Source organism: Lutjanus erythropterus, chromosome 20 (assembly GCF_056507025.1).
Source record: "Lutjanus erythropterus isolate fLutEry1 chromosome 20, fLutEry1.hap2, whole genome shotgun sequence".
Lineage (NCBI taxonomy): Eukaryota > Metazoa > Chordata > Actinopteri > Lutjaniformes > Lutjanidae > Lutjanus > Lutjanus erythropterus.
The window spans coordinates 19,859,420-19,879,351 of NC_139336.1; the positions used below are offsets into that span (position 1 = coordinate 19,859,420).

The 19,932-nt window shown below is 39.6% G+C and overlaps 1 protein-coding gene across 9 annotated transcripts in view; it reads left to right on the forward strand.

The window, feature by feature from the left end:
- kdm2bb (lysine (K)-specific demethylase 2Bb) overlaps positions 1-19,313 on the forward strand; it is a 33,191-nt gene extending 13,878 nt beyond the window's left edge. For 3 of the 9 annotated variants that reach the window (XM_084745648.1, XM_084745651.1, XM_084745654.1), the window contains 9 exons: positions 5,693-5,923; positions 8,291-8,434; positions 8,645-8,731; positions 8,856-9,191; positions 10,796-11,874; positions 11,958-12,121; positions 14,719-14,880; positions 16,544-16,762; positions 18,348-19,313. In XM_084745648.1, the coding sequence (XP_084601774.1) occupies positions 5,693-5,923; positions 8,291-8,434; positions 8,645-8,731; positions 8,856-9,191; positions 10,796-11,874; positions 11,958-12,121; positions 14,719-14,880; positions 16,544-16,762; positions 18,348-18,529 (2,604 nt within the window). In that variant the 3' untranslated portion in view covers positions 18,530-19,313. Of the gene's footprint in view, positions 1-100; positions 366-5,692; positions 5,924-8,290; positions 8,435-8,644; positions 8,732-8,855; positions 9,192-10,795; positions 11,875-11,957; positions 12,122-14,718; positions 14,881-16,543; positions 16,786-18,347 lie in introns of those variants that run through there. The other 6 variants (XM_084745650.1, XM_084745652.1, XM_084745655.1 and 3 more) reach the window with 5 other exon arrangements.
- The last annotated feature ends 619 nt before the right edge of the window (positions 19,314-19,932 follow it).

The window sequence follows — 19,932 nt, forward strand, 5'->3', positions numbered from 1 at the left end:
AGCACCTTTTCTGCATTTCCTCTTCTCATTGGATAAAGTCAGACTCCCCCCGGTACATATTCTGATGCACAGCGACCTCCCATTGGCCCTGTGCCTCGCAGCGCCCCTCCTCTTCTCCAGGGGAGTCGATCCATATTAATGAGGCAGGCTCGTCTGTGTTTCCTACATCTGCTTGTGGTATTGTGGAGCTTTGGAGTAGGAGGGGAGGGCTGTAGGCCAGACAGCGGTAGCAGGAGTAGAAGGAGGAGGAGGAGGAGATTGCAGCCATGTCAGTTTGCTGTGAGCTGGACGGCGTGTGAAAAAAACCAGCCATGGCCATGTCGCTGAGCGCTGATGATGAGGACTACGACTCAGACTCTGAGCAGGTTAGCACACCGAACCCCTGCAGGCAGGCAGGCAGGCGTAGTGAGGCCACCAGAGGAATGCTTGTGCCAGACAGAGCGGTGTGCAGCAGCATCACAGGGCAGCGAGGAAATGGAGCTACCTGGAGAGAAATGCATTGATTCAGTCTACCTTCTGTGCCTTCTCTTTGATTTGTGCCCTCTGCTTTTTTTTTTTTTGATAGCTTCATTGTTTGTGTGTGTGTGTGTGTGTGTGCATGCTTGTGTGTTTTTGTCAGGTAAAACCAGCAATAGGAACAGGCTGTGTTTATATAGCTCAGAGCCTCAGGGCTGCTATTGGTTGTTTCAAAGCAGAGGAGCAGAGGAATTGGAATTCATGTAGATGCAGAAGATGAATCTTTCATTGCTTGATTGTAAAAATCATCAGATGCGCGTGTTACAATATGTGTGACAGAAACACAGACAATGTTATTGTGTTAATGAGAAAGCGGTCATTATGAGAGACATTTTTGATGACGGCTGGCAGATCTAAGATGAGACTTGCTTACACAGCAAGAAATGTGTTTTGTTCATTTAAATATTTCTTCTACTTAACTCTGAACCACACCCCCTTTGCATTAATTCTGTGGCCACATTTGGATTTGAAAACACTGACTGCAGATGACTAAGTCCATTTTGCTCTTTTGACAAATATTAGAAGACATTTTCAGTTCTGTTTCTTACAGTCATGTAGATACACCTGTTCACAGTGTCACAGTTCAGCTATTTGAACTAGAGCTACAATAATTATTTGATTAATCAATTAGTTGTCAACTATTAAATTAAACACCAACTATCTTGATAATCAATTAATTGGTTTTAGACATTTATTATGAAAAAATGTCCAAATTCTTTGGTTTCAGCCTCTTAACTGTGGATATTTCTGCTGTCTTAACTCCTCTTTCACAGTAAACTGATATCTTTGGGTTGCAGATAAAACAAGACATTTGATGACCTTACCTTGGGCTTTGGCAAACGGTCATCTTTTTTTTTTCCACCATTTTCTGACATTTTATGGTCCAACTGTTCAATTAATCAAGAAAATAGTCAACAGTCTAATTGACAGTGAAAATAATTGTCCATTTTGGTCTTTTGACCAAATCAGAAGACAAGTTAAGTTCTGTTTCTTCTGATCATGTAAATGCACCTGTTGTTGTTGCTATTGTTGTTGTTGTTGTTGTTGTTGTTGTTGTTGTTGTTGTTGTTGTCAATGGAATATACCAATATCAGGGCTAATTATGCAATGCATGTTGAAGTGGATGCAAGTTATCCACAGTAATTAAATAAGATTGTAGGTAGTGTAACTTAAAAGCCTAACATTTCCACAGTTCAGTCTGAACAACTTAATTTAACTGCCAGAATACCTGCTTGTACAGTATGTTCTCAGCATCTCCAAAGCACAAACTCTTTTTTTTTTTTTTTGTTGACACCGCTCTTGTTGTTGTACTCAGCCTCAGAGTTTTTTTAAGAGTTGTAACACTTGTTTCACTATGCTTTTGTCATGTGTAAAATCTTGACTAAACACTCCAAACTGTGTGTGCTAGGGTGATCACTGTTTACAACATATGCCACCTCGAAAGCTTAGCCGGAAAGTAATCCCTCTTGGAACTTGTGAACTCAATATTTTTGCCAAGTCAATATTTTCTCTGTATTCCTAGACCAGGTGAACAGAAAACATGAATTCTGGTTAAAAAATCTAAGAAACATGAGGTAAATAGCGTTTATATTTAGGTGTAGACTTTTGGACACCACAGTGTTGCGTGCATTGCTGTCTGATTTTGATAAAACAATATGTCCTGCTGTTTCTACGGTCTGTGCTCAGTGTGGGCTTTCTTTAATGTGTGTTTAAGGTGATGTTAAGTGTATCCACAGTAATTGATTTCCATTGTTCTCCACAGTAGCTCAAGAGACTTGAAAGCGGTGCCAATGAACATTGAAGTGTGCTTCTTATGTTTCTGAGCTGAATGAACTGTGAAGAAGACATTATTAGCTGGTTACTTGTACAAAGAGGACACGTGTTTATCCTCCTAAAGTGCTACTAGTGACATATTTTCAGAATATCTTAGACACCGTTGCAAAAAATACTTGTACCTGAGACAGAGAGTAGTTACTAAGACTGAGAGGCACCTGATTTCTTCGGTGGTGTTGTCAACCTCTCCTGTCATTTAATGCTGAGTATCAGAGGGATATCAGCTTTAGAGATCACTCACTTAGCAGACAGAGGGAGGTTTAGAGGGGATTTAGGGAACAATATGGACAGCTTTCTGAAGTATCGTTTCATTTGCTGTCTACTCTTGCAGTTCAAGTTGCAGGTGCAATCAGACAGTAATAAAGACACACTACAGTATCTGGCTACCTGTCTGACACTGGCAGTTTGAGCATAACTCTGACCAGTTGTCTCTGGCAAAAGCTGGGTTACAGATCACACCATTGTGTCTTTTTCTGGGATATTTGGTCTCATTTCGGTGTTCTTCTGGAACAGACCTTCTGTCTGTAATCCCCATGAACACCCCCAGAACAGCACAAGCCCCCCTCCTTAATATCTGACTCTAATCCTGTCTGGTAACTAGAAATCTGACTGCCTGTGTCAGTCTATTTCATGGCATTCCTTTGAATAAATTATTGTTATATGCCTAAAATTGAGCCTGCTTTCTTTTTCTGTTGGAGAGTCTCATTACAGTTCTTATTGGTTACAAGTCTGTGTGTCATAGACTGTTCTGTTAGGGAATGGGACGTGGCTGTTGCTATGCTGACGCTAGGAAAAATCTGCACTGCCGATGTAACTAAAGAAATCCGATCTTCATTTCCAAGAGCTGCAGTCTTTTTTGCACTCCTTGTTCTCGTGTGTTTGATCTCACACACTGCCACACATTTCCTCACGTGGCACGGATGGTTGGCAGCATTTTGACATGTGGTTTTCATGTTGCAAATACATTGTTGTGGTTGGGTTGTGAGCCTGAGAATGAGCAGAATATATAACGCCAGAACAATAATGATGGAGATCAAAGGCATCTCATCTCCATTACCCAGTTCTATTAAATAGAGCACATTTAATGTGTACTGTTATAAATCAGTCGTCGCGCCCCCGAACACAGAATAATGTCTCCTAGTGATCCATGTGTGAAATGTAGCCATAAGTGCAGTTTCTCTTTGAAGTAGAAACATGCAAGCAAGTGAAGTGCTAAATTTGGAAGATGCCTCCAGGGACACTCTTGATGTGTTTGTTTTCTTCTGGATGCTGTGCTTTAACAGCCATGAAAAATGTGTGTTTGTACACAGCATGGATTGATCAGATTTATTTTTTGATATGTATTATATGTGTATACTTACATGGATGCAGGTGCTGTTTCTGTTTAGCATGTGTCTGTGTTTGGAACTATTGACCCTGACTTGCAAAGAGAAAAAAAAAACCAGACATTAGACTTTACTGCACTCATCTACCATAATACTGACCCCTGTTGAATAGGATGTTTTTAATTTTTTCTTATTACATAATATGATTGTAAGTACTTATTATTGAGCTATAGTGCTATTATTAAATGAAATGCAACGTAATTCAGAAAATCAGATTACGGTGCTCTTCAGGGTGTAACGCCCTCTTTTAACTGAAATTTGAGGGAAAAAATCAGTTGTCGAGTTGTCAGATTTTTAAATACCATATTTTGTTGATAATTTCAGGGGTGTTAAACTCATTTTAACTCATGGGCCACATACAGCAGAGGGCTTGGCAATATATTGATATTATATCAATATTATGATATGAGATTTGATTTGATTTTTTAGATTTTGTGTTTTGTTCTAACATGATATGGCATAAGTGTTGTCTTTTTCTGGTCCTTCCTTTTGTCTTTAGCCACATAGTAATTATATCCACATTACTATTTATCAATATTTTCATTACATTGTGGAGGCACCAAGTGGTCCTGACAGCTGTCATGGCTACAAAGGGTGGGTGTGGGTTATTATAAAGTTTAAAATCCAATAATCTGAAATTTAGGCCTTAATATTATCTTAATATAATATCTTAAATATGATTTTAACAGATCTTAAAAAATTGAACTATGAAGTTATTACTTGTATAAAGTTGGACTTAACTTCACTCTTGCTTTTAAATGTGTTTAACATGCAAAACAAAACCAACATTGAACCAAAACACTAAACACTAATGCAAGCTATACAGTTCTTTTTTAACAGTGTGGATGTGAAATAGGTCTTAAATTACATTTACAATGGTATTTAAAATGTCTAATTTAACTTGTTGAACCCTGTAGAAACCTTGCTAAAATATTGTTGCAATATCAAAATAGAAGTATTTGGTCAAAAATTGAATTATCTATTATTATCTGAATCAAAGGTGTGTTACTTTAGAGAAAGTGTCTATATTGAGATCTGCGACGTTGCCTAAAAATATCAAGTTGTTATTTATAAGCCATATTGCCCAGCCCTAATACAATGAAATTTGGCCTCAAGTGGGCCAGAACAGTAAAGCCACTGCATAAAAACATCTCCAAAATTTTCCTCTTTTTTAGTGTACAAGTACAAGTACATTCTGAAAATGTGTCTTCAGAAAAATTAATGCACTTTCAACAATGTGGTTTTTCCACATTGTCTTTACATCTGCATTACACATGGACAACAGTGAATCTACAAATGTGCAAAACATGGATGTATTTTAGAACTAAACAACAATATAATATTTTACTTCTTAATGAACTGAAAAAAACTTTTTTCCAGACATTTCCACTCCTGTGTAATAATGCTGGCATTGCCACACAATACGAGCTAAAGTAGGAGCTAATGAGGAAGAGCATTAAGTTAATCCCTGCCTTACAAATCATCTATAAATCAAAAGTTTAGTCAGTACCTTAGAAACAGGGTCCCAACGATGTTGTTCTAACAGTCGTCTGATACAGATTATTTTGTCCTGAAGCTGCTGATTTACAGCAGTTTGCACAGTGTTCAGTATGTTTAAATATGACCACAATAAGTATTCATTCTTCTTTCAGAGAACTGTATTCAGTTCTGGAGGTAATGATTGCTCTGCAGTGTTATTCATTTGCAAAGTCATTCAGTGGCAGATATGTATTAGAAATGTGTTTTACAGTATTACTATACACTATGAATGCACATATGCAACGACTTGGCTATACTTAAGTAGCATACCTTGAATGTAGCCTAACATTGCCACTTTTTATGAAAGCAATACATACATACTTTATCAACAAACTAACTCAGACCTTTTATATGTCTTTTTTGAAATATTTAGCTTTTCATTTTATGTACTTGACACTGTATCCTCTTCATCCTTTTAGCCGCGGCCTCCCAACCGGCCGAAACCTAAGATGGCAGCTTCTCCTGCATCAGCAGTCAAGCTGTCAGCCAGTCGGGGAACATCTGGTGCCAGGAGGAGGAGGACTCGCTGTCGGAAGTGTGAGGCATGCCTGCGGACGGAGTGTGGAGAGTGCCACTTCTGTAAAGACATGAAGAAGTTTGGCGGGCCGGGCCGCATGAAGCAGTCCTGCATCATGAGGCAGTGCATCGCTGTGAGCTCAAAATTCATCATGTTTTCAGTGATTTCTCATGTGATATGCATATAATGTTAAAGGAATAGTTTGACATTTTTGAAAATATGCATTTTTTGCCAAAAGTTAGATTATAAGATCAAAATTATTTTCATGTATGCTGAATATGAAGCAGCCAGGAGGCATTTAGCTTAACTTTGCATAAAGACTGAAAACACTGGGAAAAAGCTGGTGTGGCTGTGGTGCTTACTAGCACCTCTAAAGCTCACTACTTGACATGTCATATCTCGAAATGATTTTCTGGTGTCTTGTTATCACCATTAGGTTGCCAGGCAACTCACAGAGACTGACAGACTTATGGAAGTCACTACACCTGGCCAAGAAATAGATTCTAGCATGTAACAGCTGGTAAAACCACTTCTTGTCTTTGTATTTTGTTTTTGCCATATGGATTAAACAAATGCAATATTACACATTAGTCACTGAGCTTTAGAGCTGCTGGATTTTTTTTTACCTTTAGACACAGCCACGGTAGCTGTTTCCCCCTGTTTCCAGTATTTATGCTAAGCTAAGCTAACTCAGACATGAGAGTGGTGTCAGTTTTCTGAGGCAACATTGATCACTTAATGGTTGTGGCTCTCCTTAAATTTTGAATACTACTTGTTTGTGAGGTTGTTGCTAGGGTACTCAGGATGGTTGCTAGGACAGCACAGGGTGATCGCTGGGATGTTCCAGGTGGTTGCTATGGTAATGACTATGGCTGTACCGATTGGTTTGAAGCTTTGAATGTCTGTCATCATATTTTATGACATCAAAAAAATTGTCAATTTGAATAAAACGATCAGATTCATCAGATTAAATGAGTAAAGGACTTGTGTCCATAAAGTGTTCTTCTCTGGCAGAAAAGCACTGGCAGGATGCAGGGGAGTGCTGGGATCAAGTGCTCATGTGGTGAGAGGCAAAAACACTCCATGTGGGTTTTGTTTCAAAAAAAACAATATTGACAATTTCTAACACTTCACTAGTAGTTTAACGAGCATGCTGTGGTTGTGTAACAACTAATGCAGACAAAGCAGGTGGAAATATCAATTTTCTAGTTTTTACTTGAGTTGTCATCAACTCTTTTTATTTGTTTCTTTACTGTCTCTGTTATGATAGTTTCTATCTGACATATCATAAAGTAACTATCTTTATCTGCAACTGTGCAGAAATATCAGGCTAAAACAGAATGAATTAAAAAAATGAAGAAAAATCTAGGCGAAAGTCAACAAAGCTTCAAACTATTCAGTACAAATCTACCAATGATGTGAATGATAAGAGTAGTAGCAGCAACAGCAGAAGTAATAGCAGCTTTGGCAGTAGGCAAAGAGAAAGTGTATGTTTGAATATTTCAGCACCATGGACAGAGACGTGTAGCGAGAGGTGAGTTTGAATGTTTATGCAGCGTACGTACAGTACAGTATAACATATAGACAATGAGAGTGATTCAGTTTGAGTCATTCACCGCTATAAACAAGAGAGTGAGAGAGACTTGGCATCTTTCCCAATATCCCACACTTGCGGTCTTAAGCTCTTTAGCAACTGTGTCCCACTTTTGAGATATGCCAATATGTTTAACCCACTCTTGATGTTCACCTACTCTAATACAGCTTTGGAGCAGTTACTCAAGTATTTGCCACAGTTCATCACGTTCTGCTGTGCCACGTTACCCCATTGGTTGGTGGTCATGCAACTAGTGTGTTTGCTAATAATCAGCAGACAAAATTGGAAGTTGTTAAGTTAATTGCATATTGATTTCAGTGAATATGATCAAATACAAGTCAAATAAAATTTTCAATATAAATTATGGTGGCAGACAATGAAGTACACAGCACTCAGTGATTTTGAAAGAGCAACATTTATTAAAGCAATTAAAGAAAGCCATACTAATAAAATATTATTCTACTATTATTTCTTACATTGAAATAAAATATGGCACTAGAATTAAGTGAGTGCTCTTCACTTGCTGGAGCTCCAGTTTGCACATCAGTATTACATCACTCAGCATGGATTTTTTGTTTTCTGATTTCTTAGTTGAGTCATTTGAGTAGGCGATTACAAGCCATGGCAGTGAAATGTTCTAAATTTATAAAAATCCCATTTCAACAGCAGTAGTGTCATACTATACTCTTTAATCCACAAGTAGCACGTACACAAAATAGAGAAGATAGCTAACTCACTTGAGGCCAGAGTTGTAATTGAGCCTTAAATTAATGGAAACATTGAACCACAGAGTTGTGGCTTGGCTAATTTGTCAATCACAATTGTGACCGTGAGGTGTTGTTCCAAAAGAGGATATTTTTGTGATACAGTGGCCTTATCTTCAAGCCTCTGTGTTTTCTCCTCCAGCCTGTCCTGCCCCACACAGCAGTGTGTCTCATCTGTGGAGAGGCAGGGAAAGAGGACACAGTGGAGGATGAAGAGGAGAAGTTCAACCTTATGCTCATGGAGTGCTCCATCTGCAATGAGATTGTACATCCAAACTGTCTTAAGGTAAATTACTCAATATGTCTTGAATATTGCCTCCATAAACTGTGTTCTTAGAATGACTGAGCTCTTGTTGTTTGTCACTTTTATTGGATTTACTAAGAAAATGACATGCAAATCTAAGCAGATTTCATTGAGTTCGCAGCTGCAAACTGTGTTTAAACAGGCGCAAAAAGCTTAGTAAACCTTTGTGTTGTTTTTTTTTTTTTTGTTCAGGTAAAAGATTCAAACGGAGTCGTCAATGACGAGTTGCCAAACTGCTGGGAGTGTCCAAAGTGCAACCATGCTGGAAAAACAGGGAAAGTAAGTATCTGTATGGACTTCATTCTGTATGGGTCTGAATTATTAAGTGATCGAACAGCTGACTGTGTCTCAGAATCTCAGAGCTGGAGAAATAAAGTTGTGCTCTTCTTTTTTTAACCTTTTGGCCTCAAAGCAAAAAAGGGGGCCAGGATTTAAGTATGCATCAAACCTTCCTGGCTCGCTGCTGAAAGAACCACGGTTACAACGGGATTCAAAAGAGGAGCCCGACCCGCCGATGGTGGCTACAGCAACTGTTACTGCTCTGACTACCGCATCTGCTGTGAAGAGAAAGGCAGAGCGGGAAGAATGCCCGAAGAGGAAAGAAGAAGAGCCTCCAAAGAAGCGTCCCCCTCTGTTGTCTCTGGATGGTACACCCCGCCCGAGGCTCGAGGACAACCCACTGAGGAAAAAGAGGAAACTTTTTGACACTAATGATGAACCAGTCATTGTGAAAAAGAAGGTAAGACCCTTGTCTATTTCTGATCTCAACAGAACAATAAAATGTAGATTTACCATCCATTATTTTCTGCTGCTAGTATGTAATTTATTTTGAGGGAGAGTGAATAGTGAGCCCATGTCTGTGAGCAAAGAGTCTATGGTAGTCACCACTCTGTAGTGTCGTTCAGTGTCCCGCCCTCAGTACTGTCTGTTTGGAGACACGTCACGAGTGATAGCCAATCAACTCTGAAGGCTGTGGAACAGAGAGGCAAAGAGACAGAGCTGCTCTGATGAACGAGCTGAGCTGTGTGTCGAATGGAAGACAGCTGATATTGCTGAAGCTAACAGTTGTTTTCATTATTGAATAATCTGCGGATGACATTCACAATTAATAGATTAATTGTTCAGTCTATTAATGGCAGAGTCTTCAAATTACTTCTTTTGTCCAGCATGCAGTGAAAAACGTCTTCATTTTCTGTCATAAATGACAAAGAAAAGCAGCAAATCCTTCCATTAAGAAACCGGAACCTGCAAATGTTTGACATTTTTTCTTGATTGAAACATTCAATTGATTGTTATTTTTATCAACTAATTGATGAATCAACTTACTGTTGCAGCTCTACAAGCTTATGATCTGTCTCTGTGATGGCAAGCAAGACCAACATGCCCAGTTCCCCCATTACACAACTGAAAATGCCCACAGGATTTCACTCAATGGAGGTGAAAGTGATGGCTTTTAAATCAGTTGCTCTTAACCCAATCATTGTACTTCAGAGCAGAATGCAGCAGCATCTGTCTTGATGTTTCACTACAACTCTGCTTTGAGATTTAAGGAATCATTATTTTAAAACCGAATTAGCAGTTCACATGTATGCTGAACCATGGGGGATGATTAATTAAATCACAGATAAAATCAGAAAGGTTGATTTAAGAGTTGTAAACCAGAAATAGCTGATTGAATCGAAACTAAATGAGGTAACTAATTTGAGTTGAGTAAGGCATTTAAAATGAATCATGTTCTTGGCTGCTTCTTTAGCATTAAGCTAGTTTTTCAATTTTGGCTTAATTAAGGAGAATAAACTGGTCTAAATAATATCACATTATGTACCTCAGCAGATGGAGTCTGCCCAGTTCTCATGGAATTGTAAATGTCCATTTTTCTGAGCATTTACAGAACTTACTTAAACTCAAATTTCTCTAAAAGTTCTCAGAAAAAACAGACAGTGTGTATGTTCAATTCCATGATAACGGAACCAGCAACATTTGCAAACACAAGATTCATGGCTTTATTACACTGTGTCATGCTGTGTGTGACTGGCAATGCAAGAACAATGCTGTCTCAAAACACAGTTCAGTTTGAATATTACAAAGGAGGAAAATATAAAAAGGCTGAGAACAGAAGAATCCAAATGCCCTGTAGAAGAGTTTCTCAACCTTTGGGTCTCTTCTTGAAGTTAATATGCATTATGTCAGCACTTCATAAATCCATTTGGAGCCCACTTAAGTTTCTTGAAACTAAAATATACAGTAAACTAGAATATGCAGTAACTTGGTAGAATATTCTTGTCAAATTCACTGACAAACTGACTGCTTGTGCATAATTATATTCCTTCTACTCTTTCTTAGAAGAAGCTATCCAAACCGGAGGACCCTTTGGCTCCTAAGCTGTTGCGGCAAATCAAGACAGAGAACGACCATGGTGATGAAGATGATGACCAGGAGGATCATGACGAAGATGGATTTTGCTTGGACAGGATTCATGTGAAGGAGAAAAGCGAGTACGATGATGAAGACCAAGAAGAAGACGAGGAGGGAGAGGAAGAGGAGATAGTTAAAAAAGAGAGAGACAGTAGTGCAGAGGACAAAACAAAGGTCCTGTTAAATCCACTGCTGAGAACGTCTGCAGCCAGAGAGAGTGACCAAACGTCCTCCAACTCTCCCAGAGCTGGACCGAGCAGCGAATCAGGAGACGCTGTAGAGAGGAGTTCTGCTCCACTAAAGGCTCGCCATCAGCGCCGACGCCTCCCCAACAAAGAGCTGAGCAAAGAGTTCAACCAGGAAATTTCTAAGACAGAAGACTGTCTGTCCAACCAGAACCACGGTTCAGTGAAGACGGAGGACGGCCCGGCCAATCACAACCGACGACCACTGAAGAGTGAGGACTCTGTGACCAATCAGAACCGTAAACCACTAAAAACTGAGGACTCGACCACTAATCAGAGCCGCAGGGCAGTGAAAATGGAAGAAGGCCTGGCCAATCAGAACAGACGGCCGCTGAAAACAGAGGACAGCCTGGCCAATCAGAACCACAGGCCTGTAAAATCTGAGCCTGAGAACGAAGTAGATGACCAGAAGCAGAGGTGGCCTCTTAATAACGGCAGCAGTGACCTCGGTGACTGGCTGCGACACAGGGGGCGTGAGGTGAACGAGACGCAGCGTGGTTACTCGCCGCTCAGCTGGAACAGAGGCACGCAGATCACACCTATATGCCCCCGTCCACTCCCCTGCCGCTCGCCACCGAAATGTATCCAAATGGAGCGGCATGTGATACGACCCCCTCCCATCAGCCCCCCGCCTGACAGACTGCCGTTGAACGACGGCGAAGCGCACGTGATGCGCAGGGAGATGTGGATGACAGTGTTCAGTCACCTGACTCACAGAGATCTGTGTGTGTGCATGCGTGTGTGCAGGACGTGGAACAGATGGTGAGTACAAGATGTACGGCAGAGCTGAAACACACGTCATCATACAGCGGCCGTCTGTAAATATCTGCTGTGTGTCTCACCAGGTGCTGCGACAAGAGGCTCTGGAAGCACATCAATCTGAACCGCTGCAAGTCCATCACACCTCTCATGCTGAGCGGCATCATCCGGAGACAGCCAGCAGCTCTGGACCTCAGCTGGACCAACATCTCCAAGAAACAGCTCAGCTGGCTCATCAACAGACTGCCAGGTAGACACATTCAGCCAGCAAAACACTGCACTGTGTCTGCAGTTTTTATGAAAAGGGAAATAAATAACATAAGCTATATTTTTTGGAGTGCTCTTGCATAGTGCACCATGTTTTATGTGTAGTGTTGTCATGATACTGGAATTTCTCATTTGGATACAATATCTTGAAAAATATTGATATTCAATGCCATTTGCAATACCACTGGGAAAAACTGACTCAAGCTATAACATGACAACGGACCTTCAACAGGAGCAAATGACACATGTGAAGAGAAGAAAAAGGCACTGTGAGTAAGTGAGAGGAGGTGGGACTATGTGGGCACTGCAGCAGTGTGTGTGTGTGTGTGTGTGTAAACACGTCTGAAAAAAAGCGTGAGTGAGAAAGTACAGCTAGTAGTGAAGTATCAGTACTGTCAAAAAAGAGTATTGAAAGCATTTCAAATATTCAGTATCTATATTTTTGACATCACTATTGGTGTGTGTTAAATATCATATGAAGATTGGTAGGGTCTGAATATAATCTATTTATTAACACAGTAATATAAACTGAATATGAACTACGGTTCTTACTAAATGATAACAGTTTCCTTACACGGTGGATTATTTAAAAATGTTCAGCTGTTCTCAGTGGTTGTGAAAAAGTCTTATTTGACATGATAATTATAGAGATATGGCGACAGTCACTCACCTTGACACAACCATTTGCACATATAATAATTATGTTTTAATAATATTATGTAAATTAAGGGAGCAATATGTAATATATTTACTGAACCAAATCATAAAATGACCATGATAGGCCATCATAGACTAAGGGCACATGCTAAGTTGAAATACTGGCTTCTCTGACAACTGCTTATTTCACATTTATTCACTTTACATGAAGATAAAACTAATACTGAATGAGTTTGTGTGTCTGATTTGTGAGAAATCATTAAGAGTCTTTCAGAAGGAGTTGATGTTAATGACAGTTAAATTGAACAAGGCAGGTAGTCACTGAACTCCAACTCCAGAGTGCATATTTTTAGAGCAGTGGGCTTCTGTTTTCGGGATAACAGGCTCTGCTTTACATCATGGACACTTGACCCTTTGCTAAGCCCCATCCTCCTTGGTTGCCGTTGCTACACCTGTCATGTTTTCCATTCTTGCAGTTTGAAGTGATAACAGTGGCAAATTAAAAAATGGGATTACTTTTTGAAACACTAGGTCTTCGATTTTACAGAGATGTAAACAAAAGCAGCCTCTTATTTTTAGCTGACATCTGTGGATTTTGTCAGAGGAAATGATGACTCTTGCTCGCAGATTTCATTAGTGTAGTAGGCTAATGTAAGCTAATGCTAATGCTTGAACACCTTGTGTCAGCTGACACTTAGGAGGAGAGCTGGGTCAAGAGCTAAAATAATCTGGTTTAGACCCAAGAGAGCAAACCAGAGAGATGCGTTAGCCCACTTTGATTCTGCAGCAGCCCACATCCTCCTCCTCAAACCTCCCACATACCTAATCCCAATGTAACCTCTGGTGGGAATAAACACCCGCAAATGCAGTGGTATCTAACACAAGTTCGGCCGTAGGTAACATCACTGCAGGCAGTAAGCTAGCATTAGTTAGCTGAACATGCTAACATTTCCAGTTTACATTAGAGCAGATAAAGACTAAGTTTAATCCATTCCTCACACGTGTCCTCTTGTGTTGTCATATTTGAAAGACTACAAAAAAGACACCACCTTCCAAACTCACGAAACACGAGTATCGCCCATAGAAATGCAAAGCTTCACAAACCTGCGGTGCCTACTTACAGTTGCTAGTCTATGATTGGACAGTTGCTGTTCAGAGAAGGTGCTAAGCGAGGGGTTGACATTTTTAAAAAGCTGATCTGCTTACAGTGTTGGACTTGTCGTTGTCTGTCATTGTCAAATTATATTGTTGCACTTGTCTTGCACTCATGAAGGTTCAGTGTCCCTGCATCCTGCAGGCAACCTGCCTGGAAATACCTTGTGTCTTTGTGAAGAGGAGCTGGTGGGGGAAACAACTCGCTTAAATATTTTAAATTTGACTGCAGTACCCATTTTTGAATGCTAGGATGTTGAGTGAATGTCTTTATATCTTCTTCAACAAGGACTCCAAACCTGCATGTACTGAAAGTAGTTAATTACTTCTTCAGGTATTGATAAAAAATGTGTTTATGTAACGTGCAGTTTTTAATAAGTTTGAATTCCCATATGTTCCCATATGGCTCCTCCATCTGGATAATTGTATCCCCTGAGGCTCCTCAATTTAGATGGTTTACTTTGGCTGCTTTTCTTTGTTACTTATAAATGTCTTTACTGGATCATTCAGCTAATTAGATGAGAATACTCACGGCTTCTGTGTTGGTTTATTTTGTGACCTTAGATTAACAAAAACTCTGGAGACGGGAAAACTGAAAATTAGGGCACATTTCCTCAACAGACTGAATGTGAGTCTGCAGTATATTTAGCTTGCTGTCTTGCTGCTTGTTGCCACATAGAAGAGATTTTATAAGATTTACAAGAGATCAGCGTATTGTAGCTTTATTTAAAACTGGCGTTGACGTTCTGTATGTCCTTTGTCTACCTGCAGGTCTGCGCGTGCTGCTGCTGTCAGGATGCTCCTGGGTGGCGGTCTCTGCTCTCTGCACCTCCAGCTGTCCTCTCCTGCGGACTCTGGATGTTCAGTGGGTTGAAGGACTGAAAGACGCCCAGATGAGGGACCTGTTGTCTCCTCCTACAGACAACAGGCCAGGTACCGATCTGCCGTTAACACGCACACGCACACGCACACGCACACGCACATGCACATGCACACGCACATGCACTGTCCAAACAGTAACAGGAAATTAATGAGAGAAGTGCTTTGCTTTGAGGTACTTCACCTTCATTGTTGTCAAATCTAAGTGACTGAAATGTTCCACAGTGGTGAGATAGTGATTCTGAGCTGTCAGTTCATCAGGTTAAAAGCACTTAAACTTAAAGCCAGAGACATTCTATATTTTCCTATTGTCAACAAATCCCATGAAAAAACTAAAAGCGTTAATATATCGGTCTGTTTCTTCAAGGGATAGTTTGGATTATTTGATGTGGGATTGTATGAGGTACTTATCAATAGTCAGGGTATCACCAACAGTAGATGGCACAACCCCATTAAGGACAAGCGAGAGAGAGAGAGAGCACCACCCCAGGAGCTAGGCAATAAACTGCTGTGGACAGAGTCAGAAACAAAAGGTGTTTTAAACGCCTCAAAAAATCATTATCGTTTTAGAATATTTTCACAACCTTACTTTGCTGTCAGGCAGTCTTTTCTGAAGGGAAAGCGCCGTTAATTAAGCCAAATATCACTCTCTCCAGACCAGCCAAACTCCTTAGGTGAAATCAGTCATTTATCCTCACAGGAGTTTCTGGTCTACCGCTGCCTCAGTTTGTTTATGTTACTGTTTGACTGTAGTGAATCTGAACTGTCCTTTTAAAACTTCAAGGTCACACAACAATAACACAAAATAACTAACAGATAGAAGCAGCAGCAGACCAGAAACTCCTGAGTTCTGTGAGGTAAAATGACTGATTTACCCTATGGAGTTTGGTTGTTTTGGGAAAAGTGATAATTTGGTTTATATACCAGCAGTTTCCTTGAAGAAAAGGCTGTCTGATACCAAGGTAAAGCAATGGAAATATTTAAATATAGCATACACATAAACTGATATAGATTTTAGTGGCTGAAGTGGCTACATTGGTACATTGCTCAGCTTCTGTGCCGGTACTCCTCTCTGCTTCAACTATGCCTTTAGTATGAAGTCCCAAATCCAATGGTTTCAGATGAAGGCATAAATGTTTAAAAATAGGTCTCAATTAAATACTTTGATTTAAAAAAAAAAAAAAGGATACATATTTTACTTAAATAGCTGGGCGCTGTACTTTCTAGCAAAACTTACTCAAGCAGCGGTAAATAGTGAATCTCTTTGGGACTATTTTCAGCCTCAGATTAATACACAGTTGGTTCTCAGGTGACTATATCTCAGCTGCAGGTGGGTGTATGTGGGATTAACTCAAAATAAACTACAGTGCTCATGTTTATCATAATGAAGGAGCATGTGAACAGTGCAACAGTGTGCCTCATTAATGTTTTAATCGTTTTTGAACAACAATGGAGGTCTTTGGCGCTGATGAATAAACTATCAGGCCTTATGTACACAGAAGGATCATATAATTTGTGGTTTCTTTTCCTGGGATTTGTTGAAAATACGAAAAATATAGAATATCACCAATTTATCCTTTAATTTCACATATAGTGAAATAAAAAAAAAACTACAAAGCGGCACCTTTACTATGATTCTATACTATGATAATTCATATGATAAGACATATTTGCTATTTACATTTTTTAATTTCTCTCCATCGTCCCCTTTTTATAGGTCAGTTAGACAACAGGAGTAAGCTGCGTAATGTGGAGGACCTGCGGCTGGCAGGTTTGGACATCACAGACACGTCTCTGCGTCTCATCATTCGTTACATGCCCTCGTTGTCCAAGCTGGACCTCAGCTACTGCAACCACGTCACCGACCAGTCTGTCAACATCCTGACAGCTGCAGGGACGACCACCAGAGACTCGCTCACTGACATCAACCTGTCAGGTAGGAGCCCGTCTTTGTTGGCTGTAAGTTGACTTGCTCCCCCTAATGGCTAAATTCTGCATTTGTCACATGTATTGAACAATTATTAGGGATGGGAATAGAGAACCAGTTCAAATCTATCCATCAGAATGATATCCCTCCACACTTACCAATTCATTATATTGATGCTGGCATGTTTTTCTGACAGTTGTCAGCTTGCGACACAAAGGAATCATGGCGGAGAGGAATAAACAGTCCAAAGTGTGGCTTCATTTCACAAAGACATATGTAGCAGTGTTAGATATAATGCCAGTAAAATGATCATTTCAAAGGTGGAGACACCAACAAAAAGCTAACACATCTTTGTACGCGAGCATAAATTCCAGGCATGCATGTTTTTGACACTCCACGTATGAGTGCAGCTGCTTCCCAAGGGAGCAGCACATCAGGTACTGAAGGTAAATATCCTGTTTATTTAACTTTGACTAAGAAAACCTATATGAAAATAAATTCTTTAGGATTCTCATTTCAGATGATGACAGTAGAGTTTTTGCACACCTGAGTCACATGCGTGCCTTTTTTCTTCTCTGCTTCTACACCATGTTCAGATTCAGAAACAATAAAACAGTTGTGTTGATGCTGAAAACCTGTAGCCATACTTCTTCAATTTCCACAGAGAAAACTGAACAGGAATCACTAAAGTATCAGATGTATAAGCAGAATCAATAATGGCATTGGTATAAATAAAATCTTTTCAGTTCTCATACCTAATTATTGTACAGGTGTCCACAGTGGATTATAGTTCAATGACTTTAATGAAAGGCATATATTTTTTTTTATATCTATTGAATTTATGTATGAAGGACCATTCTGGTGTTTTTGCATATTTAACCTCACTAACTGCAAACATATATTTTACATGACTGCAGAACATTATCCAAAGTGCATGCTTAGTTTTACGTTGATTCCTTACTTTACAGATACGGTCTGCAGTGCAGCAGGGTCAATGTTCAGTCATGTCATTGTCAAAAGTTGTCAGCAGGGAATGTTTTAAAAAGTCCTCCTGAAACCAAAGTTGGTCTGGAAGGTAGTGTAAAAAATGAAATTAAACACCTGCATTTTTATGTGAGAAAGTACCCCGTTGTAACTAACACAGTCTGGAAAAACAAGCATTTTATTGCTCAGTATTTGTTGATGGGCTGTATTTTGTGGTGTTATTCTTTTTTCTACCAGAGGCATGAAATTACATAAAAATGTGAAATCAATTCTTATAGAATTTCAACATTTCATGCCATTTATTGCAAAGTGCACAAATGCTAATTTTATCTTATACTTGTTGTCTCTCTGGAATACCATTAAACATTAGAAGCAGTAAATCAATGGGCCATTATGGAAAACAGCTGAAAGGAAAATGCACTTTGGCACTCTGTTGCAGTCTCCACATTCATCCTGAAAACACTGCTCACGACAATGAGGCCTTTTGGATTTCATGTCCTAGAACATCCTACAGGGTTGATTAATCCATGTCTGTCGTGGCTTATGTCAGTCCAGGTGACCTGTTCCGCATCATTTGTTCTTTGTCTTCTAACCCCGTTTCTCCCTGCAGTCTGTAACAGGGTCACGGACCAGTCGCTGACCTATTTCAAGCGCTGTGGAAGCATATGTCACATTGACCTGCGATACTGCAAACAGGTGACAAAGGAAGGGTGTGACCAGTTCATTGCAGAGATGTCTGTCAGCGTGCAGTTTGAACTGATAGAGGAGAAACTGCTGCAGAAGATCAGTTAGGCAGAGGAATGAGGAAAAGACTGTGTGACATTCACAAAGCGGTGAAACTACTGTCCACACGGAGGCAGCAGACGACCGCGTGCTCGTGTGGAGAGACGCTGTGTCTCATGAACATCTGCGGACAACTACAGGACACGACACGAGGACGGCGTCTTTTTCTGTAAAGGGAAGCTGTGCTGCTGAGCCAGAATGTAAAAAAAAGGAAATCTTGTCCCGTGAAGGCAATATTGCAAAAATGTTTTTGTTGTTGTTTGCACCTGTTTATAAGTTATTTATTTCTTTCTATTGATTGTTTGTGTATTGTATCATGATTCTCTTTTGGTGTTTATAGATTATTTTTTGTTCCAATGCAAAGTTTATTGCATTATAGAGTAATATTTTTGTATCAGAAAGTGTTTCATACATTTATGTGCAGTATTGATTGCACCACTGTACGGTATCATACCATTGGAATTGATAATCAATCGGCATTACTGTTAAGCTCTTTATTGTCGAGAGGCAAAGGTCTAAAGATGTGTTGCCAAACCATAGGAAGGTAGCTTGTGTTTGTTTGTGTGGGTGTTTTTTATATTTTATTATGTGAGTATAACAGTACCCTGTGTCTGATCAAAGGTACTGTACATTTTGTTTTCCATACGATGATACCATGTCTAGAGGGAAAGTTTAAAAAGTTATTTGCACTGAGACAGTAAATATGAATACATGAATGTATTCACACATACACTATACAGTGTACAGTGTATAAAGCATATTTTTTCAACACTAAAATGTTCTGCTAACTCTACTAACAGCTTCTAGTTAAGTGGATTATATGAAGACATACCTGCCAGTCTCCATCACTCCTTAGTATTATTGGTGCTTTGTGAAAGGAAGCGATTTAGCTCTGCATGCAGCAAAGAAATATGTTTACACCACAGTCAATAGACTTAGTAACTGTTAAACAATATAATCATCAGTCATTAGCTGAGCTCCATATGATTTGTTTAAAAAAAAGAGAAGAGACTCTTTGTTGATTCTTTATTTTTTGCATTTTCAACGCAAAGGTAAGGAATATGATATTAGATTTGCATAAATCTTTTAGATGAGGCAGTTTTCTCTCATTTGACCTTGGGTGCAGATTTTGGGTGGGGGCAGAGGAGACGAGTCTCCCCAACTTCTGAAAAATATTATGTTGTTTCCCCCCAATAAATTATTTCTCAAAAATGTAATTGAAAATATATATTTAGTAGAAGCTGACTACACTTTTCAAATAATTCACTTACAAACACAAAACACAACCCTGTTAGTTAATGATGTTACTGAGTAAATGATGTTTGCTGATTGTGTCTGTAGATCACAGTGAATCAGAAAAGAGGCCCCCCCGAGGTCCCAGCCGATAAGTTTAGGGTTGAATTTCTTTCCTG